The following is a 24639-nucleotide window of genomic DNA, read 5'->3' as shown; positions in this document are numbered from 1 at the left end:
TGTGTGTTTTGTTCATCCACCGATTGTCCTAACGTATCTGGCTGGTAAATAATCGCCGAATGGGTTTAAGGAAAATGACATTTTCTGATTTTTCCAATCCAAGACGCCGCCACACAAATGCATTGCCATGTTTACGCCTCAGAGAAAGCAGGCCCATCGGTGTCCACTCTCCTCCTGATCTTCTGTATCAGAACAGTGGTCTGGACAGAACCTAACGCCACCAACGGAGAGCCCACGAGCACGCTCACAGACAGGAGCCCACGGAGAGGCCGCAGCATTTAGCGAGCCAGGCCCACACAAAACATTTCAAGGAGGCGGATGTCACTTTGGTGAGGAAGCACCTGAGCCCTTGTTCATTAAATGCCGCTGAGGAGGATTTCAACAAGGAGGCTGCTTGCTGAGGAGAGCTGTTCCCGAACCTTCTCCATCCTTTTCCTGGTAAAGACTCCTGGAGCCACTGGGAGAGAATCAAGGGAGGCCCAGGGGCCTCCTCACATTTGCCTTTCAGCCGCGAGGGGCACCAGGAGGCGCCAACACAGCTTAAAACTTCACATTGGGTGGGGAGCCTGGGTGGCTCAGTCGGTTAAGCATCCAACTTTGGCTCAGGTCATGATCTCGCGGTTTTTGAGTTGGAGCCCCGTGTTAGGCTCTGTGCTGACAGCTCAGAGACTGGAGCCTGCTTCAGACTCTGGGTCTCCCTCTGCCCCTCCCCTGCTTGTGCTCTGTCTCTCTCTCTCTCAAAAATGAATAAATGTAAAAAAAAATAAAAATTAAAAAAAAAAAGCTTCACGCTGGTTAGACCTTTGTAAACCAAAGCCCAAAGGGCTTTGATTGCAAGCCTATTTCTATGAATTGCTTTTGCCCTAAACAATAAATTATCTAGTCAAAACATCATTTTTGCCCCTCCAAGTAGAAAATTGTGCTTTAATATTTGACAACATTCACGAATATCTTTTAAACAGTCTGGTCACCATCTATTGAGACCCCCACAGCTTTGAGGACTCAACAGTTCTCCTTCCCTGTGACTATTTACAGCATAAAATTCATGGTCGTGTTTTTTACAAAAACAAACTGGAGAGAATCAAACCAAGTGGTTTATAAATAGTAACCAGTTTGCACAAAAAGTAACGTTTAAGTAATAACACTTGGACCAGCACCTGATGGTTTAAGGAGGCTTCAACAATGCATCATTTTGAAAAATCCAGAAAAACATCTGCCTTATAAGGAAAAGTCTTTGATTTCGCCCCTGTAAACTTTTGATCCATAACTCTGTATCACGTAACACTGAACCATGTCGGGGGTCTGCTGTCACAACTCACAGGCATCAACCAGAGACCTGGTGGGACTATTCAAAATTCTGATTCTAAAAAGCTGCATTTGGGTGGGGAGTTGTTTCCAAAGGCTTAACTGAAGAGTAATTGACTTCGCTGAAAAAAAAAAAAAAAATGGTGCGTGTGATATTTGCCGTAGTGTCGTCTTATTTTTTGGAAAATCTAGCCCATCTTAGGGAACGAACGGCTGTCATGTGTCCCCTTTCGATCATGTGTTAAGTATCAGGAAGGAAAGCAGGTGAATTGCAGCCCTTCCCACCCTGGGCTTGTTGGGCGGGGGGGGGGGAGGCTATGAATACCAAAGCTGAGAACAACTGTATTCTGAAACTTTACCCTCAGAGGAAGTGCCACGTGCAGGGATCCAGGATGGGGGGAGGGACCAGATGTGGGGAACTTCTGGATGGGCAACAACCCGTGAGTTAAAACATGGCAGAAAGCTGCTCCCTGAATCCCCCCTCCTCACTGTGAGGCAGGTGGGAAGGGGGGCCGCTCCTGTGGGTCCAGGTCTCTACAGCACCAGGCACGCAGTAACCTCCATGGGCCCCACTGACCCACGTCGGATCAGCCAGAGGCGGTGGGGAGCTGCTCCTCTTCTACGTTCCACAGATCGACTCTTGGGAAGAACGGGATGCAAAACAGGCTGCAGAAGAGTTACTCTAAAGGGCACGGTTGCTCCTTCTTCTGCCAGAACAAAGGTGACCTATTGTGCTTGTCCCGGGCAGGACTCGGCTCTGGGTGAATGGACTGCTGCCAGATGGAATCCAGCTTCTGGGATCCAAACCCACGGTCTGTTCACAAACAAACTGAGATGAACGTTGGCCTCCGGGCTTCAGAGCAAGAGTCTGGTGTCCCTCTGGCTGAGCCTCTCAGTCTCCTCTGGAGAGAGAGTGTTGCCTCGGAGCCTAAAGGGGATAAAGCAAAGAGAGGTCTGGGCGAACGCTGAGCCAGAGCGGTGCTTTTAACTGGAGGCTGCTCCTTTCCAAACCTGCGCCTGAACGGCCTGGCCCCAAGGCCCCGCTGCAGCCCTCCTGTGCTGGTGTTAGCCTCTGTCCACCAGGGCAGCTCATGAGTCACTGTGTGTGACAAAGCAAGCCTCCGTGACTCTGCAGAGAGAATCCACACCGGACCCAGCCAGCCCTGACTCCCCAAGGCAGGCGATTCTTTTTAAGGCAACAGCAGAATCTGTCAAGAATGCAATGAGCAAGCCCTGATACCCTCCCAAGTCCTGCCAACAGGCGGCAAATAACATCAGAACCCTTAAAATATCAACCTGATGCTGGCCTCCTCCTTCCGGACACAGAATGTGACATTTCCTCTGACCGTGTAAGGGTTTAAAACAAAAACTCACACTCTGCCAGGGGCCTGAGGATCTCACTGCCTATAGGGATTACACAACCATACAGAAAGGAAAAGCTCTTCATCACAGGACAGATTCCTAGACATCTTTATTTTAAACCTCATCATTGGATATGTATTAGTGCTGCTGCCTTGATATGATTTTTGAGGGCGTAACCAGTCAGTCTGCGTATGTAAAGCAGGGGCCACAAGTTTGCAGGGGTGAGACAGGGGGCCTGGTCCAAAACAGCAGGCTTGGGGCAGGGGGTGCAGTCAGCCTGAGCCCATCCGCCCAGCTGACAGAGAGTGTGATCAGCCCTTCTCTACTCTGCTTACTTCCTGGCATTTTGTGTGGGGGGGCCCAGAGAGGGAAGTTTTGGTAGAAAACTTGGAAATATAGATTTTCATGGGGGGATCTGCTAGTTTTAAAAGATTGGCTTCAGGGCACCTGGATGGCTCAGTCAGTTAAGCATCCAACTCTTGATTTCAGCTCAAGTTATGATCTCATGGTTCATGAGATCGAGCCCTGCATGGGACTGTGCACTGACAGAGCAGAGCCTGCTTGGGATTCTTTCTCTCTCTCTTACTCTGCCCCTCCCCTGCTTGTGCAATAGATAGATAGATAGATAGATAGATAGATAGATAGATAGATAGACAGATAAAGATTGGCTTCTAGACCAGTGCCTGAAACACTATAGTGACATTCACTCATGACGTGTAAAGTCAGGGGAAGCTTTTGTACTTATTATATGAGTTATAAATACGTCCCTGGAAAGAAGGAGGATAAATCTCTGTAGTTGTGACTCGATGCTTTTTACAAAACATGAAGGAATGTGGCTTTTAATTATAAAGGTCTGGAAACACTAGGCAACAGTACCCACCCCCCCACCGCCAATGTAGCCTCCACCCAGAGGCTCTGATATAACATCCTCGACCTGGGAAGGCAGGTGTAAGGCCCCTGAGTTCTTGTGTGTATTTCATTCTTCATCCTCCTACACTATTACCTGTAACTAAGACCTTTCTGAATACCCGGGATTTAAAAATGAATGACTTGGTCCATGCTTGGAGACGTGAAAACATCTTTCCCAGAGAGAAATCAGATCCACTGTAGACAGAATGCCACTGAACGTCAGAGCCAGGAGGAAAAATTACCCAGTTCCCCTCCCTCTGGGCCCCATTTTACAGATTGGACAAGTGAGGCTCAGAGACATAACGAGGCCCACCGAGGGGGCCTTACCAGACTTCCAGGATGGTATCATTCCTTTCCAGGGCCTGCAGAAGGACTTCAGCTCCAAGGTAGGTGATGTGGTTGTTGGACAGCCTGGAGAGGAAGACAGAAAGGTGAGCTTCAGGAATGTTGGTTCTCCTCTCGGGCCTGTCCAATGAAAAGAGGCTTTGGGAGTTGGCCCCCTCGACATGTCCCTCTCTTGTCTGCGATTCCCAGTGAGCCTCAGTGCCTAAAGAGAAAGGCACCCCTCTCTCCTCTGTTCACCAGATGTGTTTGTGTAATGAAGCAGCTACTCCCTTACGAAGGCGATATCGCATGGTGGTTAAGTATGTGCATTTTAGGGGCACCTGGGTGGCTCAGTCGGTTAGGCGTCCGACTTCAACTCAGGTCACGATCTCACGGTTCGGGAGTTCAAGGCTCGCATCGGGCTCTGTGCTGACAGCTCAGAGCCTGGAGCCTGCTTTGGATTCTGTGCCTCCCTCTCTCTCTGCCCGCCCCCCCCCCTTCTCTCTCAAGAATAAATAAGCATTAAAAAAAAATTTTTTTTTTAAGTATGTACATTTTACTTCCTGGGTCCCAATCCAGCTTATACCACTTCCGTTTTAATCTCGGGCAAATCAGTCCCAATTTCCTCATCTGTAAAGGCAGACATAAAAGAGCACCTGCCTCATGAAACATAAGAATGAAAAGAATGGCATATTCTGTGGTGCAGTTGGCACCATACCCAACTGATAGGAAATAATCAACGAACAGTAATATTTTCGTATGGCGGTTGGCAGGGGAGGGGCGTGGAATTGAGAAAATACAAGGTTGGGAATTGAGAGGGGAGAACTCACACCGTCAGGGACAGCAGGGAAAGAGCCACCGGCCCATGCTGCTCTTTTGCTCACAGCTTGGCCTTCGAGACATCACCACCTGTCTGCCACCTCCACGGAGTAAGGAACATCCGGGAAGCCAACCCTAAGGCAGTGCCAGTGATAACAACGGCCAGTATCTGCTGGGCTCTTACCATGAGCCTGCTCAACACCTCCATCACGCCAGTAATGCTCATGGCCCTGAGAGGGGGTCCGCCTCGTACCCCTGTTTACACCCAAGGCTACAGGAGCCCAAAGCCAAGGAGAAACGGCGGGTAACGGTGGAACTGGGGTCCAAACCTAGGCTGTCAGGTGCCTGAGCCCACACACTGAAGCAGCATTTGGCAGTCACTATGCCCAGAAAAAGAAGGATGCTAGCTTTTTTTAAAAAGATACATAAGAAGCTCGCTTTTTATGGGGAAACAGTGAGGGATGATGTAGATCGGTGGCACTTAACTATAAGACTCGCCGAGGCAGCGTGGGACAAACCCCTGCAGCCCCTGGGGTTGGCTGGGGTAAATGCATGACAACGAGGGGGGACAAATGTGCCACAGCCACACCCGGTTAATGCGAAACCAGGTACCGCGCAAAGCCTGGCATCCCAGCTTAGACCACCCAGGCATCACCGGGGCCTCCCAGCCCGGTTTTACCCAAGTGACGAGTGGAAGTGTTTCCCCCAAACATTTGGCAACTTGCTCGCCCCTGCAAAGCAACACAAACAAGTGTTGCCAGAGTGGATGGCGGGCTGGCAGCGAAGCACACACTCTCCCGGAGGCAGCTGTCTGCCTGCCTCTGAAGGCGAGTGTTTTCCACGGGCCACATTTGCCAGGGCGGATGCCACCCCGTCCTGTAGCACAAGGAGCCATCTGATGATGCCCAGACGTCCCTCTCCAGTGAGACCTCTGGCGCCCCCCAGCAGCGCGGCACCAGCCTCGGAGAGCGTCGGCACAAGGTCGTGATGATCGCGAGCTGGGCTCCTGCTCGCATCCACTCTCCCTGTCCACGCGGAGTGGGAGCCTGCCCACCGAGCCCGCCACCAGTGATCCCCATCGCCTCCAGCCACCCACCACTGTCACTGTCCAGCCCTCCAGGTCCTGGATGCTCCGCAGGACCTCCACCACTGCCTGCTCGCTTTCACCCGCCTTCTCCACTGCCATCGGCCTGATCCAGGCCCCCTCCATCTCCCACCTGGAAGACAGCAGGACCTTAATTCCCCCTGACCCGTCTTCCATCTGTTCCGCACAGAGCAGCCAGCACGATCTTGTTATGATGTAAATCAGATGTTACTGTCCTAATTAAACCCCTCCAAAGGTTTCTCATTGCCCCTAGAATAAAGCCCTAAATCCTCCCCATGGCTCTGAGACCTACGTGGCCCCCTCACCCTGCCTCTTCCCCCCTGTACCTTCCCCTGCAGTCCAACCACGCTGGCCCTGCCCTCTGTTCTCAAAACAACCGAGCTTGTTTCTGCCACAGGGCCTTTGCACTTGCTGTTCGGTCTTCTTGGAATGTGCATTCCTGAGACCTCAGCACTGCAAAAACAGTAACCTTCCTCATTATCCAGGTTTCAGCTCCAATGCCACCTTCTCAGAGAGGCTCTCCCCAGGCAGCTGCCACCCTGCCCTCTCCAGCCACTCCCTGGCACATCTCCTCTTGAATACTCTTTAGAGCCTTTATTATATATAATGTTGTATATTGGCCTGCTTGTTCATTATATGCCTCTCCCATTAGAATCCAAGAGCTAAGGGGGCCGAGGCCTGCTCTGTTCTTTCCACTGCTCTATCCTCTAGCCTCCGACAGCACTTGGCACAGCAGGTGCTCCAGAAATATTTCTTGCATCGATACATAAGTGGGTGAATGTATGCATGAATGCACAACAACGAAATGAATGAATGCACACATGAATAAATGCAAGCACGCCTGCCTGCATAACCCAAGAGAAACCACTAGCGATGACCGTTAGAACAGGTCTCCCGCCTGAGCCAAAGATGGCCCCGCGAGAGGGATGCTGTCGGCAACCCACCCAAACGCCCTCAGCTTTCACCTCTAACTCTGAGGGCTGCCTGCTGGGAAGACCTCCCCTCTCTGCCTGAGGCCTTTCTCCTGACCCCAGGAGGGTCCTCGCGCAGGGCAAGCCGGAAGTGCCGGAAAATTAATATCCCCACAAGCACGCAAATGAAGGACAGGCAGTTGGCAGATAAATACCCCTGCTGCCTCGCTTCTCTGTTGGGTAGGGGCTCCTGGAGCCCCACAGCAAGTCTGAGGCGGTTGCCCTCGGGGACAACCAGGGCCATAACAGGCTTGGCCACTTGCCATGGGTTCCCTTCCCTCCCCTGCTTCATTTCCCTGACCCCTCACCAGGGTTTGCTGGAACCACCTCCCAAGTAAACAACTTGCCCTGGGATCCCGGTCTGTGTTTGGGGGAACCCTGACTCTACCAGCCGTTTTCTGCCAGGCCACGTTTGTATGAGTTAGAGAGGCGGGAAGCTGCCCATATCCACCCCTTGTCCCCCCTCTCCCCCGACGCTGCCCCCTATAAGGCCTGTCATTATCATCCCGGCTCCTTACAGGTTCCTTACTTTAGGACTTTCAAACTTGAATTCCTCTGAAGTCCCTTGGCAAGAGAACACACACCTTCATCCTGGAGATGGTTCTCCTCTAGGCTGGCAAGAAAAAGAGAGAAAATCCCGTTCATATGGTAACATTTGTTATGGAAGACGATGTCGATAAGGATTAGCCTGCTTGCCCCCCAGTTAGAAAATCCAACATCTGGGGCGCCTGGGTGGCTCAGTCGGTTAAGCCTCTGACTTCGGCTCAGGTCATGATCTCGCGGTCCGTGGGTTTGAGCCCCGTGTCAGGCTCTGTGCTGATAGCTCAGAGCCTGGAGCCTGCTTCAGATTCTGTGTCTCCCTCTCTCTCCACCCCTCCCCTGCTCATACTGTCTCTGTCTCAAAAAAATAATAAAGAAATAAAAACATTTAAAAAAAAAACTTTGAAAAAAAGAAAATCCGACATCTGAAAATCTATATTTAGCAGATGAAGTAAGAAAAGATATAGTAAGAGTATGAGGGTTTTCAACTCCAGGGACGTCTCTGGGAGAGAATTTACCCCAGGGCTCCTCTATATAAAAGGTACCCTCATGCCCCAGTGATCTAATATCCTTTTCCCTTTCTTATTAATGGAAGCCTCCTTCGGTTTGGGCAACCATGTGCATGCGCTTGGTGAAAAAACTACATTTTGACTCTCCACTACAGCCAGTGACATCCACACGGCCATGAACACATAAGGGGAGGTTGACAGATGGGGCTCCGGGAAATTCTCTTTAAAATGGAGAGCTTGGGGCACCTGGGTGACTCAGTCGGTGAAGCATCCGACTCTTGGTTTCAGCTCGGGTCATGATGTCACGGTTCTTGGGTTTGAGCCCTGTGTCGGGCTGTGTGCTGACAGTGCGAAGCCTGCTTGGGATTCTCTCTCTCCCGCTCTCCCCGCCCCTCCCCTGCTTGTGTTCTCTCTCTCTCAAAATAAACTTTAAAAATAAAAACAACAACAAAAGTAAAAATAAAATAAAAGGGAGAGGTGGCCTGGGCCTCCTGCCCTTCCTGGATACACAGACTGAATCTGGGGACACGGAAGCAGTGTCGCAGGTACAGCAGCCATCTGCTGACCATGAGGCAACCAACCACGGCTTCAGGCGAAGCCACCGACTGGGGACCCCTGCTGGCCTCATGGAGCCATTACACCAGCCCTACGCCACCTACCTCCAGACCGGTTGGACACGGAATAAAGAAACCCTTTACTGGTTTGAGCCACTGTACCTAGAGTTCTTCCCTCACTTGCAGCCTAGTGTAGTCATAACTGATACACTCAATGGCGAGGCATGCCTCTAACAAGAATTTCCAAGTGGCAAAGTCCACTCAGGATATAATCAATGGGACACCGGCAGAGCTATCCCACCACAATATCCACTTTGTGACGGTGATCATGGGTTTCAAAGGCCTTCTGCTTCCTGGAGAAATCAGCATATTTATCTCCCTGATAGAATTGGGAACTGCCCAGAACATGTCATAAGAAGTCCAAGCTAGTGGCATCTAAAGGACGGGAGACTTAGAATCAGCTTCAGGTCAACAGTGTGAGCACAGTTTATGGCTCACGTTTTAACTTGCCCCAAACCCCACTCCACCTTCCAGGGAGACCTTTACTCTACTTCTCCCGCGTTCTTAGGCACTCAGCCTCCCTTAGAATCCACAAAACGTGGGGTGCCTCGGTGGCTCATTTGGTTAAGCTTCTGACTTTGGCTCAAGGCACGATCTCGAGGTTTGTGAGTTCACGCCCCACGTCGGGCTCTGCGCTGTGCACAGCCCGCTCCCGAGCCTCTGTCTCCCTCCCTCTGCCCCTCTCCCGCGCACGCGCTCTCTCTCTCAAAAATAAACATTTTTTAAAAATAAAATACAACCTGGGAAAGGAACACCTGTGTTTAAAAAAGACTTTATGCATATAACCATATACGCTTCACAGTTGGAAGCAGTCAGCCCCTCATTTTCCAGGTAAGAAACCTGGGATTCAGAGCTTATTATTTAACTTGCCTGAGATCACAGCAGGCCTTGAAGCTCAGTCTGCTTGACTCCAGAGTCTCGGGCCTCAACCATTAGGCCACACGGAGGCAGTATACAAGCCGACAAACCAGGAAATATAATTCCATTAAAAGAATTAGCACCTACGTGCCAGGCTCTATCAGCTTCACGCACCCAGCACATAGAAGGACAAACCCAACAGCCCAACCACTCGGTTATCCACCTCTGTTTTACCGACTTCCATGGAGGAGGCCAGGGAATGAATGAGGCCTCCTCAAAGCAGGGAACCCCTCAACTCACCAGAGTTCTTCCAGTGTCACGTTCTTTTCCAACATTAAGGCTAAGGCTTGAGCCCCCACACTGCCGATGTTGTTTCCCACCAGGCTGGATGGAATCAAGGAACAAAAACACATCAGAGCAGGGAGGGACCTCAGAGATAAGGTAACCCGGGAAGGGCAAAATGCACGACGCACATAGCCCCACATCCTGGTCTGCTTTGTTCAGACATTACCAACTGACTACAGTGCTCATTTTCATTAAGCTAAGAAGCAGCCTTAGAACCCTTTCCAACGTGATGTCCTGGGTAGCCATTACTCATGGACTGCAGTTGGTCCTTGAGATAAAATATATCTGATCCAGGGGTGCCTTGGTGGCTCAGTCATTGGGACATCAGACTTGATTTCGGCTCAGGTCACGATCTCACAGTTCATGGGTTCAAGCCCTGTGATGGGGGGCTCTGCGCTGTGTAAGCGTGCAGCCTGCTCGGAATTCTCCCTCCCTCCCTCTCTCCCCTTCCCCTGCTCATGCGCACGTGTATGCACACACACTCTCTCTCTCTCTCAAAATAAACCTAAAAAGAAATTTTTAAATATATCTGATTCAGCCCCAAACCTTCAATTAACAGATAGGGAATCAAGACCCTTAAGGGGAGAAGGAACACCTCCAAAGTCACCCAGAAAGACTCAAGTGTCCTGACTCCAAACCCAAGGGTCTTTTCTTCGCATCCCACTGCCTAACACAGGGGGCTAAGAACAAAGTTCAATCAAATGAAGGACCCTCAAAACTGGCCCAGGCCCCTCCCTTCCTCATTCTGGCTCCCTGTGACCATGCAGACCCCAAAGCTTACCTGAGCCACCTCAAGCTCTGGTGATCACCCAAGGCTTCAGCCAAGGCCTGGGCCCCTTCGTCACCCACCTTGTTGCCCCAGAACCTAAAAAGGCCAACAGATTGCGTCATTTGGTCAGGGAGTAACTGCTATGTGTTCTAGACATGCGTGAACAGTGTCCTTCCTCTCCATGGTTCTGCCTCTCTGGGACCTTCCAGAAAGATCTGAGAGGGGCTCCTAGGCCCCAGCAAAGTAGATCTGCCTCCACCTTTTGGGAGGGATGGTGAAACTGAATTCATTTTTCAGTCAGACTTACAGAATAGTAGAGGTCCACCCAGCACACGTCCTCAGGGACAAGGAACTCAGTCACTCACTCTCAAAGTCAATTCACAGCGTGGTGACATTTTTCCTGATATGTAGGTCAGATCTGCTTCCTGGTGCCTGCCACCCACAGGTCCTCAACTACCCTCTGGGAGCACCCAAAACAAATCTCACTCTTCTCCCGCAAGCCAGCTCTCTCTCTTGTTCTTCTCTAATGTCCCCCATTTCCTCACGGTGTCATACTCCTTCACCTCCTGGGTCATCCCCCTCAGGCCCACAGAAATTGAGAAACTTCCCTTTTCAAAGGTGGAGCCCAACTCGTTCCTTATGACCTGGCTGTTTTACATATGGGAAGCTAGCCCAGACCTGTCTGTGCACATGTGAGCAAAGCTAGCCGAGCTAGGATGTTCACCACGCTTTCATTCATCTGGTTAATATTTATTGAGCTCTGGCTGTGTGCCAGCACTGCTCTGCGCCCCTGGGGAGAGAGCAAAAAACTACGTCATAGCGAAAAACCTGGAATAACGTAAGGGCGCACCAACATGGGGCCAGTTACATAGATTACAGACATCCAGCCAGTGGAATACCAACCAGCTAGTGTTTTAAAAATGAAGTCGTTATGGTACAAAAGATATATTGTTAAGCAGGCAAAAAAAACACACACAAAAAAACAAAAACCAATATTCAGAACGGTTTGTGTCATATGATAGTATCTGGTGGGGGGGGGGAGGGCAGGGGGTTAGCACAGTGCTTGGTGCAGACAGGTGCCTTAACAAAGAGGTGTTGAAAGAGAACAGCCCGCATACGCTGGTTGTGACCTCGAGCAGGAGAGAGCTTGGTGGGGCTGGGGCCACCCTTGTACTGGACTCTGTGCTCCTGGTAATGCAGCGTGGAAAAGGTGCTGATCTCTCAAGCAACCCGGTTCCGCCCTTAGCTCCGGCTGAGCTTGTGGGCAGCTTGCCGGCCGAGGAAATGGGTTGGGCCCTAAGATTAGTGTCCCTTCCTACAGTCTTGGGTTCTCAGACTCCCATTTCTCATCAAATGGATGCCAGCTCACACCAGGTAAGGCAGGACAGCAGCAGGGCTACAGGGGACTGCCCGGTTGCAACCCTAGGGGCGGGGGTGGGGGGGGGTAGTCACTCAGCCACCAGAGGAAGCCCCTCCCCCACACACACATACTCTGGGGACCTGTGGTCTGTGGGACTGCCCTCCCAGCCTGTGCCTGACTCCTCTCCCCTCACTGGAAGGCTCGGCACGACCCTGCAGCCGCAAACGCTCAGAAGGACCCGGCGAAGCCCCCTCCTGTCCTGGGTCCCGTCTCCAGCCTGGTCCACTTACTTCTCTTCCCTTGATTCTCACCCTTTGGGTGGGGCCCAGGCAATGGCACTCTTCAGAAGCTCCCAAAGGTGAGAGGCACAGCCCTAGCACCAGTGAGGACCAGAGGGCTTCCTGCCACCCACTCAGGGGCACTGCCCACCCCCCACATCCTGAACTTCCTGTTTATTGAGTGAAAGGCAAGTACTGAGGCAGCCAGGGGCCACCCGCTCTCTCCCGCTGCCTCTGGGGCCTTCCAGCTGAAAAACTGCACCTGCTAAGTCCCCCAACCCGCCCCCACAGGGGCCCCTCTGCCCCAGAATCCAACCTACCCCAAGAACTGCAAGGAGGCGTTGGCTCTGAGCCCCTCAGCCAGCACCTGGGCTCCCGAGGCAGTGATGTGGTTATTGCCCAGCCTGGAAAAGAAGGCAGGGAGGCTGAAGGAGTGTGGGACGGACGTGGGGGTGTTAGTGCCCAGAAGCACCCGGGGCTGGTGGAGGAAGTGTGTCCCAGACACAGAAACGTGGAGAAAAGCTTTGAGGCAGCCCGACTTCTTCCTGCCTGTCGAGCAGACTGCCCGGGTGCTAGTCTATTCCTGCTTGGCCAACCTTACTCAACCGTGACTCCCGCTAGCTCATTCTCCAGCTGCAAAGGGGAAAAAGTGGGGGGAAACCTGTTTTGCAAAGCAGTGTGACAGGTAAGGGCAGGAGGCACTATTGTCAGCTGTCCTACGAGGTGGTTTCCCCAGGGGAGGGAGGGTGACCCACTGTCACACCTTTTCCTCCTGTCTCAGCCACCAGCTGGTGCCAGACTCCGTGCCCCCTGCAGCTTTCCTGGGTCCCTCGTTGCTGCAGGTGGCTTTCACCTGTTCCGCCCAAGCTGCTGGGAAAGGGCAAGGGATTCTGCAGGGGGGTTGGGAGGTTGGAGGAGGGAGGGTTCAGCCGTATCCAGATACCTCAGAGAACTTTGGAGAGGTCCCCAGAACTCTTACTCACGACCCCAGGCTTCCTGGAATTAATAACACACTTTTCCTCTTTTTAGAGAACTTTCACGCCCTTGAAGCCACTCTGGCTGACAACTACCCTGCAGAGCAGGCACTATTATCCTCTTTGAGAAGGGGCAGGGTGCCCTCCCACACCTCTGACCACAGGCTGCTGTGCCGGGAAATTCAAGGTCGCTTCCCACAGGCTGCTCCCAGCCAGTGACTGGGAAACACAAGACTCTGCTGGGCAAATCTGGCTGGAGGACTCCCCCACAGTCTTCTGTGCTCTCAGAACTGCCCCAAGGTCTAGAGGCTTCCTCCCAGCCTTCCTTCCTTCCCTCTCCCCGTCTCTCAGGGTCAGACTTGTGCTGTAGTAAGCTGACTCTCCCAGCCTCCTCCAGCCCCCTTCCCCGTTTCCCCTCGGAGGCATTTTTCCCAACAAATAGTTCCGTATCTAATCCCTTCTGGGAGGGCTGAACTACCATAGGATAAACAGATAAACACGCTGAGAATTTACATGATTACCCACCACCTTTTAGCCACTAAGCTCCCTCCATAAAGCACTGACCATATCGCGCCAGCTTTCTATGTATCCTAACTCATTTAACCATTACAACAACCTAGGAGGAAGCTGTAATTATTATCTACATTTTACAGAAGGGGAAACAGAGTCACAGAGACATTGGGCTGACCCAAGGTCACATAGCAAATGAGGATTCAAATCTCAGGGATCCTAGATCCAAACCTCAGTTGGTCTGGCCCCAGAACCCCATGCTCTCTCAACTATTCTGCTATACCAGCCCAAAACCCAGGCTTCAAATTCTGAGCATAGTACCTTCCTACTACCCCACAGCCTTCCCTGGGGGATAGGCCAGCCCCCCGCTCTGGCCACAGCCGCTCTCAGCATCCTGAGTCTGGGGGAGCAGGTGGTAGCAACAGAAGAGAGTCCTTTGTGGGGAGCCCGGGCGACCAAATCTTGACTTGGGCTCAGGCCATGATCTCGCAGTTCGTGAGTTCAAGCCCCGTATCAGGCTCTGTGCTGACAGCGCGGAACCTGCTTGGGATTCTGTCTCCCTCTCTCTCTGCCCCTCCCCTGCTCGCTCTCTTTCTCTCAAAAGGAATTAAGTTTTAAAAAGTTAAAACAAAAAGAAGAGAGTCCTTTGTACAGAACAGCGCCACTGGGGCTGGCTTCAGCAGCCCTGCCTGAGACTGGGCCACATGGTTAGTAATTTTAACATGGCGGCTTCGAACCCCAAACCCAGCCCAGCAGGTACGAAGAATGGACAAAAGCGATGGTTTACTTTGTCTTCTTTTACTGTCACATAAATCCAGGAAGCAAGAAGACCCCAGGGAGAAAGAGAAGCCAGGCTGACCCGGGGGTCAGCAGGACAGGTGACTGAATGGTGTCAGATGGGAGAGAGACCCCCACTGAGCCAGGAAGGTCAGGAGCAGCAGAAAGGCAGACATCAAAGACTGGAGTGCAAAGCCGGCACCCACCGAGCTGGGCAAGGACCTTCTGAGAGCTTTTCAGCAACTGGCTGTCACAGCTGTGGTGGCAGGTGACTCCACGTGCCTCCCCCCGCAACACGTGCTCAATGAACACTAGGGAACCCGGTAACCCCAGCTTGTGACACTCTTAGACACAGGGAAGGAAAGGGTCCCAGAAACCGTCTTCAGCCCTGGGGGCCCAAAGGTCAAAGGGCAGGCAGCCCTCAGCAGAGCCAATCCTGGGCTTGCTGGGGAGGTCACAGCATTAGCGAAACCCTGCTCAAAGGAGACACTGCCCCTGATTCAGTCAGCAGATCACGAGCCCAGTAGGGGCCGAACCAGGGCCAGGACCAGACCGAACTGACTCAGCTCTGAAGAAGAAAAACAATTTCCACAGAATAGGAAAGCCCTGGGCTCACCTCAAAGCCAAGAAGTTCTGCCTGCACGCAAGGAGCCTCGCCACGGAGTGTGCACAGCCATCGGTCAGTTTGTTGTTGAAGAGACTGGAACGTTCCAAAGGAGAGGAGACATGGAGACCTAGCACAGCAGTCAGGGACCACCCCAAGCCCAGGGTAGCCCGTTCCCACGACCCAGGAGTCACCTGCACCCTCCAAATATGCCAACACCCTCGCCGCAGCTCACGGCTGCTGCCCAAACGGCACGACCCGGAGCGTGGCCGGGGACACGATGTCCACCACTCGAGCCCAACTTACGCTAACTTCTGCAGCTGCTCACAGTGAAGAGCATGTTCGACGAGCTTGCAGATGCCTCGGTCTGAGATATTGTTATCTCGCAAGCTAAGAAAAAAAGACAAATAGATTTGGAAAATGGAGCTGAGAAAAGAGAAATAAACAAGACCCCAAAAGAGACTTCTGCTCGTGCCCAAAGTGCCAGCATCTGTGTTTCTGGGAAACACCGCAAGGGCTGAGCACCCCAAGAAAGAGGAGACGCCCCCATCCCTGGTCAGGGTGCTGACGTCATGCACCATGTGGGGGACCGCTCAGGAGGTGGGGCCCCAGAGTTCCTGCTAAAGAACGCTGGAGTCCCGGCGGGTCACTGGAGTCCTAGGCTGAGGCACTGTTTCCATGTTGTAAAACAGAAATGATCACCATAGCAGCCTCACAGAAGGTTCCTAGCTGGGAGGGTGTGTCGGGAACTAGCCAGGCCACCCTGGGGGTGACGGTGGGTACCAGACGGCAGACCAGTCAGACAAGAGTGGCCAAGACTCTGGAACACCAGCAAGTGAGCCGTGGTCAGGGAGGCCCTGCCGTCCAGCACTTCACCCCAGTGACATCACTCCTGTCGTCAGACCCTGCCCAGAAAGCCCCCTCTGACACTCCTCTCAGGGTGGCGCCCCCAAACTCACCTGATCACAAGATCTTCAGAAAGCATCCCTAAAATACAGACTCTGGGGCCCCTCCCCTGGAGCTGGCAATTCTGGGAGTGGGGGTGGGGTGCGGGGTTGGGGCCCAGGGATCTGTGTATATTAACAACCGTGCCTAGGATTCTTCATCCTCGGGCAGATCTGGGAGACCCTGACTTAAAGGCTAACAGCTTGGGGATCTGGAATCTTCCCTCCGTGGAAACTCTCATCCTCAGCAGCCACTTACTAGCTATTTGCTGTAAAAAAAAAAAGGTGGGGGGGAAGATGGTATTCCCAGCCTCACCTGGCTGAGAGAGGATTTAAAGAGACAGCACACACAAAGCCCTGTGAGTGCCTGGCGCAGGCAGAAGGTAGCTGTAATCACGGCTGCTCGCACACATGGGGCATCTGATGTGCCAGCACCGACCCAAGCGCTTCCCAATAGTAAAGGTGTTTAATCCTCACAAAAGCCCACGACGTAGGTACCATTATGATGTCCATTAGAGGGAAGGCAGTTGAGGCACAGACAAGTGAAGTGACTTTGCCAAGGTTGCACAGCACCTAAAGGATCTGGGCCCCAGGCGGTCTGGCTCTTTAAAGCCCACTGTTAAGCATGACCTTGTACGCCTCTGTCCCAAGGCCCCCTGCAGCCAAAAAATTTTGAAAGCCAGAACCCTAGAGTCAGATCCAGGGCCTAAAGAAAGCTATATGGGGGCACTTTGTAGACAGGCTTCCTGGAGGCTGAGGGTTTGTTTCTGTTGGCATGGAAACATTTCAAGTGGGAGAGATACAGTATGGCTCTGGGGGAGAGGAGCACCTCGCCAGCCTCTGTCTCTCTCTGTCTATCTCTGTCTCTCTGTCTCTCTCTCTCTCTCTCTGTCTGTCTCTGTCTCTCTGTCTCTCTCTCTCTCTCTGTCTCTCTCTCTCTCTCTCTCTCTCACACACACACACACACACACACACACACACACACAGGAAATACCTGACCTCCAGATCATTTCCCCTCCCACATAATGCTGGCAATTTCTGTGTGGAGAGTAAAGAGCAGTAGAACTTAGTCAAGGTCTTTTATTGCTCATGGAAAATCAAGCTGGTTCCCACAGACCAGCTGTTTTCACAGGGTGGCTCTGGACTCCTTGGAACAGTATCACCAGGAATGTCAGTTAGAAAACATCGATCCCTGGCCGCACCCCGCCCCCCCCCCGACCGAGGGAGCGAGAATCGCTGGGGGTAGGCTTCCGAATCTGCATTTCTACATGCTTCTCTGCACCTCTAGGCTGAGCATGGAAGATGAGCATCCTCATCTTCCTCCGAAAACAGAGAGAGACCTCTAGCCCCCCCCTCAGCCCTTGGACACATCCTGGGAGTGGCAAGGCTTTCCTGAGGAGAGAGGATCCATTCATTCTAGGGATGGACTGGTCTAGAAGGATCATCCCAGCCAGCGGTTCCTGACCTCCCGGGGCTCGAGGACCCCTTTGACAACTATGGGCTCAGTATCCACAAGAATGGACTCATAATTCTATCTGGTAAATGACTCCCACAGATAGGTCTCGGACTTCTTGAGTGAAAATATGGCGGTTCCTCCTTCCTGGGGAGATCGAGTATTGTGCTGGCCATCTTTCCATTTCCCTGGCCAGATCCGCTTTCCTCTTTCTACCTGGCTCTCGGTCCTGAGGGGCTGATGCCCATGGACTACAGCAGCAGGCACCCTGTGTTGGCTTTCTGTCTGGGGGTCAAGGCAAGAGCAAGAAGGGGAGGAAGAGCCAGGGTTTATTCCCCCAGACCTCACCCTTCCAGCTTTCTGTAGCCTCAGTTTCTATCAGGCAGCCTTCTCCACACCTCTCCCCCAGCCCTGCCCCTCCAGGCTTGAGGACGGTGACAGCCCCGTCCCCACCCCCACCGCCACAGTCACTGGCCCCAGGACCCTGCACTTTCCCTTCTCGCTCTTCCTAACTGCTGCCCAGTCCCTTCTAAACAGTCCGCAAACCACCCAATTTCAATGTGTCATCTGTTTCCTCCTGATATATTCACAACATACATTACCTATAATGCACACGTGAGCTGCATAAAATATGCTAACATTATATTATTATTACATTATGCAAACAAACTTATGACCATGGTCCCTATGGAAAGGATAACACAGGCCACCCTACAATTTCTAAGAGATATCCATATGTTTGCTCCAAAGAGAAAAAAAAAAGTCTTAATGCTGTAGCCCAGAGGAAGTAGGCCATCGTAATATATTCAAGGAGAGGCTTGTCCCTTGCTTCGGGGCAAATAAAGTCACCTGGGATAGACCAAAAGCCCTGGAAGGCCGTGAGTCGATTTTAACTTGAAGCTACCTTCTGCTTTTTCAGCGGTTTTAAACAGGGCGCAGGACACCCCCTTTCAAGGATGGAAGGGAAGTTGGGGAGTCTGCAGAACGCTGGCCACGAGACCCGGGCATGCCCTCTGCTCTCACCTGGCCCACGGGTGCTGGAACAGACATTCCCAAGGGGGAAAGCTCCCGCCCTCAGAGGGGGCGGGGGGAGGGTGCTGGGAGCAGTACGGGTGGTGGCGAAAATCTCACCTGGACCCTGCACAGCATGCGGGCTACGAGGGCAGGTGGCAGTCCGTGGCCACTTTCCAGCTCTCGGATCCTGAAATCCTCATCTCATTGGGATTTTAAAATCTCTGGTGGGGCACAAGTCACCTCTAAATTTCGGCTCGTTCCTAATACAGACACTTAGTACACAAAACTTTGCACATCACTTCAAGGTTCTCATGGAGCCCCTGAACGCTGTCCATAGATAGGCTGCTTGTGGGGAGCACAGACCTGTCCCCGGAAAGGTGTTATATGTGAACCCCAGCTCTACCATTTCCTGGGTCACTCGAGACCAGTCACTTTGCTTCTCTGAGCCTCGATTTGAGGATAATGGGGAGCGTCTGGGTGGCTCAGGGGGTTGAGCGTCCAACTTCAGCTTAGGTCACGATCTCACAGTTCTTGAGCTGAGTCTTGGATCACACAGCCTGCTTCAGACCCTCTATCAGTCCCCCGCTCACGCTCTCTCTCTCTCTCAAAAATTAGTAAACATTAAAAAATTTTGAGGATAAGGGGGATAATAACGTCCCTGCCTACAGCCCAGGGTGGTCACGGAGATTAAAGGAATTAATTCCAGGAAGCGTGTAACACAGTGCCTGACACCCAGGACATTCAATAAGCACGGCTGTCATTCTCCTACGTTGTAACGAAGGCTCGGACCGGGGAAGGGGCTGGGCTGGGGGTTGCACAGAAGGGGTGGCGGGGCTGGCGCTGGGCCCCGACTCCTGGGTCCCAGCCTGGTGCTCCCACACCGGCATCTCCGGGGTGGCATCCCTCCCCCCCCCTCCCCCCCCCCCCCCCCCCCCCCCCCCCCCCGCCAACCTGTGCACAGCGGGCAGTGCCCAGCAACACTCACTAAAGAGCCTTGCACACGTCGAGACAAGGCAGCAGCTGCTCCACACCAACGTCACCTACAGAGTTGTGGTCCAGCTGCAGGGCCACGGGCCGCCGCAGGTGCCGCAGCACAAACGCCAGGGCGGCACATTCCGCGGGGCCCACGCCGCAAAAGGTCAGCTTGAGGTGCCCGACCTTCAGGCCTCGCACGGCCTCCCGCGCCAGTCGCTCCTCCTGCATCTCGTACAGGCTCCGGCTGAGCCAGACGAACCCGGGCATGGCGTGCATGCTCTTGGCCTCCCCGGGCACGGCCGGGGGGATGGCGTGAAAGTGCTTGTGGAGGCTGCGCGACAGACACCACCGGGCGCAGACCCGGCGCCGGAGCAGGGCCTTCTCAGACGCCTGGCCCTCGGCCAGCAGGCCCCTGTGCTCCCGGGACAGCAGCCCCGCCAGGAAGGCCGCCGTGATCTGGAGGTTGTGCGGCTCGGCCTCCTGGAGCAACGCCGCCACGCCGCCCTCCTCGCGCCCCGGGCGCCGCACGCACGCCGCGGGCAGCAGCCTGGCCAGGAGCGAGCCGCCCGGCGTGTGACAGCGGAAGAGGCGTCTGAGCGAGGATGGTGGCACGTCGGCGCTGAGCACGAGGTAGAAGGCGGCGAAGAAGCACTGGAAGGTGATGTGCAGGAATTCCAGGGGGGCCACGCTCCCGGGCGCGACGCTCTTGGCGCGCACCAGGAAGCCGAGAGAGACGTCGTCGCCGTCGACGTGTGCCGCCTGGAGCTGCCTGGAGGAGAACACGTAGCAGCACATGCCCAGGCCCCAGAGGGCCAGCCAGCCGAGGTGCAGAAGGGCGGGGAGCCTGCCTCGAAGCAGCCCGGACCCCGGGCTGCGGGGGGCCGCGTCGGGCGGGGAGGCGCGCAGCAGAAAATGCTGCACGATCAGCAGGTACATATCCGTGGTGGTCCTTGGGGACCCCCCGCCCTGCAGCAACAGTTCCTGGTGGCATTTGGACACCATCCACGTGATGACGGGAAGGTGGCACAAGCCGTGCAGGGCTGAGGTCGCTCGGAGCATGCGGATGAGGCGGTCGGCCACCCCCGGCTCGCGGTGGCGCTTCCTCAGGTACAGTTCGATGCCCTCTTCCGAGAAGCCCTTCAGGTTGAGTTCCACGCGCAGGTACTTCCTGAGGAAAGCCGACACCGCGTCCGGACGGCTGGTCAATACCTTGCGGGCGTTCTTCAGCAGGTTGCCCTGCAGTAGGTTGAACAGCAGATTCTGGACCGACGTGGGGTCGGTCGGAGAGCAGTGGCGCTCGCCGCGATCCGTGAACCTGAACCTGAACTCGTCGAAGCCGTCGAAGGTTAAGAGGACGCGGTTGGGGTGGTCAAGGAGGAACTGGAAGACGTCCTGGCGGCCGACGTCGGGCCAACAGCAGTGTTCAAAGAGCAGCGTCTGCACGGACAGCGGCTTTGCCACACGCTGCAGCTGCCGGCAGCTGAATGGGAAGACGAAGAGGAATTCCCGGAAGTGGCGCCCCGTGGCCCACAGCAAGTGCACCCGCTGCAGCAAAGTGCTCTTGCCGCTGCCCGCCTCGCCCACCACCAGCACGGTGTCAGCGTCTTCGTTGAGGTGGCCACAGGTGCTGAAGAGTTCCTCCAGGCCCAGGGTGGCGGGGCTTTTCGGTGGGGGGCCGGCCACGCCCAGCTCTGTCCGGATTTCCAGAACATTCTCTGTGTACACTTCCTCCAGGCAAAGATTGTCTGCCCCATCATAGGTGCTCAGGAAACGAGACTGAGCAGATAGCGTGGTCCTCAGCTTGGACATGTACTTCTCACACGCGGCATCTGGAAGAAGAGGCAAATGAGGCAGGATCGTGGGGAAGACGCCATCTGACAGAGCAGGTGCATGGGGGAATGTGATGTTCTGTGTGGAGACTCTAGCCGGCGCGGGCCAGTCCTGGCTGTCCCCTTGCAAGCTACGGGCTTTGATGATAGTCACGTAACCTTCCTTAACCTGGGTCTCCTCCCCTGTGAAGGGGGAAAATGGTGGTCCCTACCTTATAGGGTTTACACAGACCAATTAAGATAATTCAAGTCAAGTGCTTCCATTCAGTGCCCAACACAAAATGCTCAAAGGATATTAGCGAGTGGTATTACTATTACTGACATCGGGAAGATCTGTAGATTAGAAGGAGCATTGGGCTGGGATCAGAAGACCGGCATTCCAATGCCTGTCCCGCCATACTGGTCAGATAGCCTTCACCACTCAACCTCGGTTGTGTCTTTCTAAAGACAAACGGTGTAAGAGCCTAGGAGCGCAGTTTCTAAAGTCAGATACACCTGACTTTGAAAGCTGGGTCCACCATTAGCTTGCACAAGCCACTCAACCTTTCTGGCCTCAGTATACTTATCCCCAGAATTAGGGACAATCCACACCTTGAAGGATTGTTACAGGAGGAAATGAGATAAAATAGTTTGGAAGAATGTCTGACATATGACAAATTCTCAGAAGATGGTATTTATTATCATTATTACTAAAGGATTTGGTAGGCACACCAGCAGCACCCATGTCCTAATCCGTATGATCTACGAACACGTTACTGGACTTGCTAAAAAGGGACTAGCCAGAGGGGCACCTGGGTGGCTCAGTCGGTTGGGCGTCCGACTTCAGCTCGGGTCACGGTCTCACGGTTCGTGGGGTTTGAGCCCCACGTCGGGATCTGTGCTGACAGCTCAGAGCCTGGAGCTTTCTTCAGATTCTGGGTCTCCCTCTTTCTCTGCTCGCCACCACCCCCCCCCCCCCATCATGCTCTGTATCTCTCTCTCTCTCAAAAATAAATAAACATTAATTTAAAAAAAATTTTTTTTAACATTTATTTATTGTTGAGACAGAGAGAGAGAGAGAGTATGAACAGGGGAGGGTCAGAGAAAGAGGGAGACACAGAATCTGAAACAGGCTCCAGGCTCTGAGCTGTCAGCACAGAGCCCGACGCGGGGCTCGAACCCATGGACTGCGAGATCATGACCTGAGCTGAAGTCGGACGCTTAACCGACTGAGCCACCCAGGCGCCCCTAATTTTTTTTTTTAATAATAAAAAAAAGGGACTAGCCAGGGGCGCCTCGGTGGCTCAGTTGGTTGAGCGTCCAACTCTTGATTTCAGCTCGGATCATGATCCCAGAGTCATGGGATGGAGCCCTGCTAAGCATGGAGCCTGCCTGAGATATTCTCTCTCTCCCCCACTCTCTCTCTCTCTCTCTCAAATAAAAACATAAATTAAAACAAATCAAATTAAATTTAAGAAGGGCTCGATAAATGTGACTGAACTAAAGACACCGAGATGGGGAGATTATCCTGGATGATCCAAGTGGACCTGACACTGAATGGCCTCAGCGTCACTAGGGTGCCCGGGTCAAGCACGTGGACGAGATTCTTTAATCAAGACTCACTTCCCCATCTTCTTCGCCGGCCCTCTGCAACACAGGGTGTGCCCACAGGACTGCTGCTTTTCCTTTATTAGCCCAGTAGCCAATGCGAACAAACCACTTCCTGTGTCAGGGGGTAGTTCCCTTTTAGGGAATGAGGAAGTGCTGGTCCAGAGGCCCCAGGGTTGGGGGACCTTAGAGCATCATGGCCTCACTGCTCCCAACCAAATACTGGCCCATTTGTTCTCAACTCAGAAGGGAACAAGAAATTCTCACAGAGCACCCTTGGAATACCAAAGCTGTATTTATGCATCCGAAGGAGATGCCCTGTGTTTGTGTCTCCTCTTCTGCTCCCAGAGCTGATGATTAGCACCGCTCTTAATGCCCTCTGGATATACCAGGAGCCCTGAATGGATACCAGAAAATATACACCTTTTTCTCTAATATCCTGATTTCTTTTTTTTTTTTTTTAATGTTTATTTTTGAAAGAGAGAGAGACAGAGCACAAACAGGGGAGGGTCAGAGGAAGAGGGAGACCCAGAACCTAAGGCAGGCTCCAGGCTCTGAGCTGTCAGCACAGAGCCCAACGCAGGGCTCGAACCCAAGAACTGTGAGATCGTGACCTGAGCCGAAGTCGGACGCTCAACCAACTGAGCCACCCAGGCGCCCCTCTAATACCCTGATTTCTAAGGCAGGTTTTCCAGCCACCAACAATATAAAATTCTCCAGGGGGAGAAAGGAAAAAAAAAAAAAAAAAAGGTATCTCTCATTTAAAAAATTTTTTTTTAACGTTTATTTTATTTTTGAGACAGAGAGAGACAGAGCATGAACGGGGGAGGGGCAGAGAGAGAGGGAGACACAGAATCGGAAGCAGGCTCCAGGCTCTGAGCCATCAGCCCAGAGCCCGACGCGGGGCTCAAACTCACGGACCGTGAGATCGTGACCTGAGCTGAAGTCGGACGCTTAACTGACTGAGCCACCCAGGCACCCCTCTCTCATTTTAAACCCAAATACATGTCCATCATCAACTTCGGAATTGTCACCCTGGGGGATCTTGCACCATGTCATAGTGGTAAAACGCATGAAAGCCAGCTGTGCTTGATGATGTCAATGGCACACATTAACCAAGGGCCAATCGGAGCACTGTGCTCCCCAGCCCGTCACTCGCCCTCCCTGCCCCAGTTTTCACCTCTGTAAAGTGGAAAAAATAACAGCCATTTCTTAAGACTGTCGCAAACAGAGCACCCGGGAGGACGCCTGAGCTGTTGCAGCTGAGTTATCCGAGCCCCCTCCCGTTCCAGAGATGGGTCGGTGAACGTGTGCAATGAGAGATACCACATTATCTAAGTCCACTCGGTCCTGGGGTTTCTGATAGTGACTGCAGAAATCAAGAGATAACAGCCCTATCTCAAAAGTGTCTCCTTTTCAGTGCAGATAATCAGAGTTGGGCCAGTATGGGACACCTGTTTTTAGCGTCAACGCGTGGTAGCTCCAGTTTTCACGGTGCAGCTCACGAATAAAAGCTAACCCTAATATTACACATGGGAACCCTTTCGATCTTCCCACTAGCCCGGTGAGTCGGTGGTGGTGTTATCCTTGAAATCAGGAAACTGAGCCTGAGGGAGGCCTGCACAGCCAGTGAGGAGAAATCTAACGGATGTCTCGCTCTGGAGTTTCGCTCTTAACCTTCAATCTGTACAGCCTTTCTTTCCCTTTCTGATGAACTGAGAAGAACATATACATACCACTGAAAGGCAGGGCCACCGGGACTGGCAATTCCTGAACATGTCGTAGAAGGAAGGCGGCCAACCCATTCGCCTTCACGGTCGCAAGATCCAGCAGCCTTCTTGCCTGTGGGAAAGCAAAAGTCGGTGTCTTTCCAGAAAGCCGACGGACGGGTGTGTGAAGGTTTC

At 53.1% G+C, this 24639-nt stretch overlaps 1 protein-coding gene across 2 annotated transcripts in view; it reads right to left on the bottom strand.

The window, feature by feature from the left end:
• Positions 1 to 836: 836 nt before the first annotated feature.
• The window catches only part of NOD2 (nucleotide binding oligomerization domain containing 2), a 36436-nt gene continuing 12633 nt past the window's right edge, over positions 837 to 24639 (bottom strand). For both annotated transcript variants that reach the window (XM_078438634.2, XM_078438633.2), the window contains exons 3-12: positions 24472 to 24577; positions 19330 to 21148; positions 15240 to 15323; positions 14946 to 15029; positions 12389 to 12472; positions 10443 to 10526; positions 9617 to 9700; positions 7325 to 7408; positions 3904 to 3987; positions 837 to 2233 (exon numbers count right to left, since the gene is read on the bottom strand). In XM_078438634.2, coding sequence (XP_078294760.2) covers positions 2161 to 2233; positions 3904 to 3987; positions 7325 to 7408; positions 9617 to 9700; positions 10443 to 10526; positions 12389 to 12472; positions 14946 to 15029; positions 15240 to 15323; positions 19330 to 21148; positions 24472 to 24577 — 2586 coding nt within the window. In that variant the 3' untranslated portion in view covers positions 837 to 2160. The remainder of the gene's footprint in view (positions 2234 to 3903; positions 3988 to 7324; positions 7409 to 9616; positions 9701 to 10442; positions 10527 to 12388; positions 12473 to 14945; positions 15030 to 15239; positions 15324 to 19329; positions 21149 to 24471; positions 24578 to 24639) is intronic.

This window comes from Panthera onca, chromosome E2, assembly GCF_046562875.1.
Source record: "Panthera onca isolate mPanOnc1 chromosome E2, mPanOnc1 haplotype 2, whole genome shotgun sequence".
Classification (NCBI taxonomy): Eukaryota; Metazoa; Chordata; class Mammalia; order Carnivora; family Felidae; genus Panthera; species Panthera onca.
Note: the sequence above shows the minus strand (reverse complement) of the source record. Positions and strands in the feature narration are given on the sequence as shown.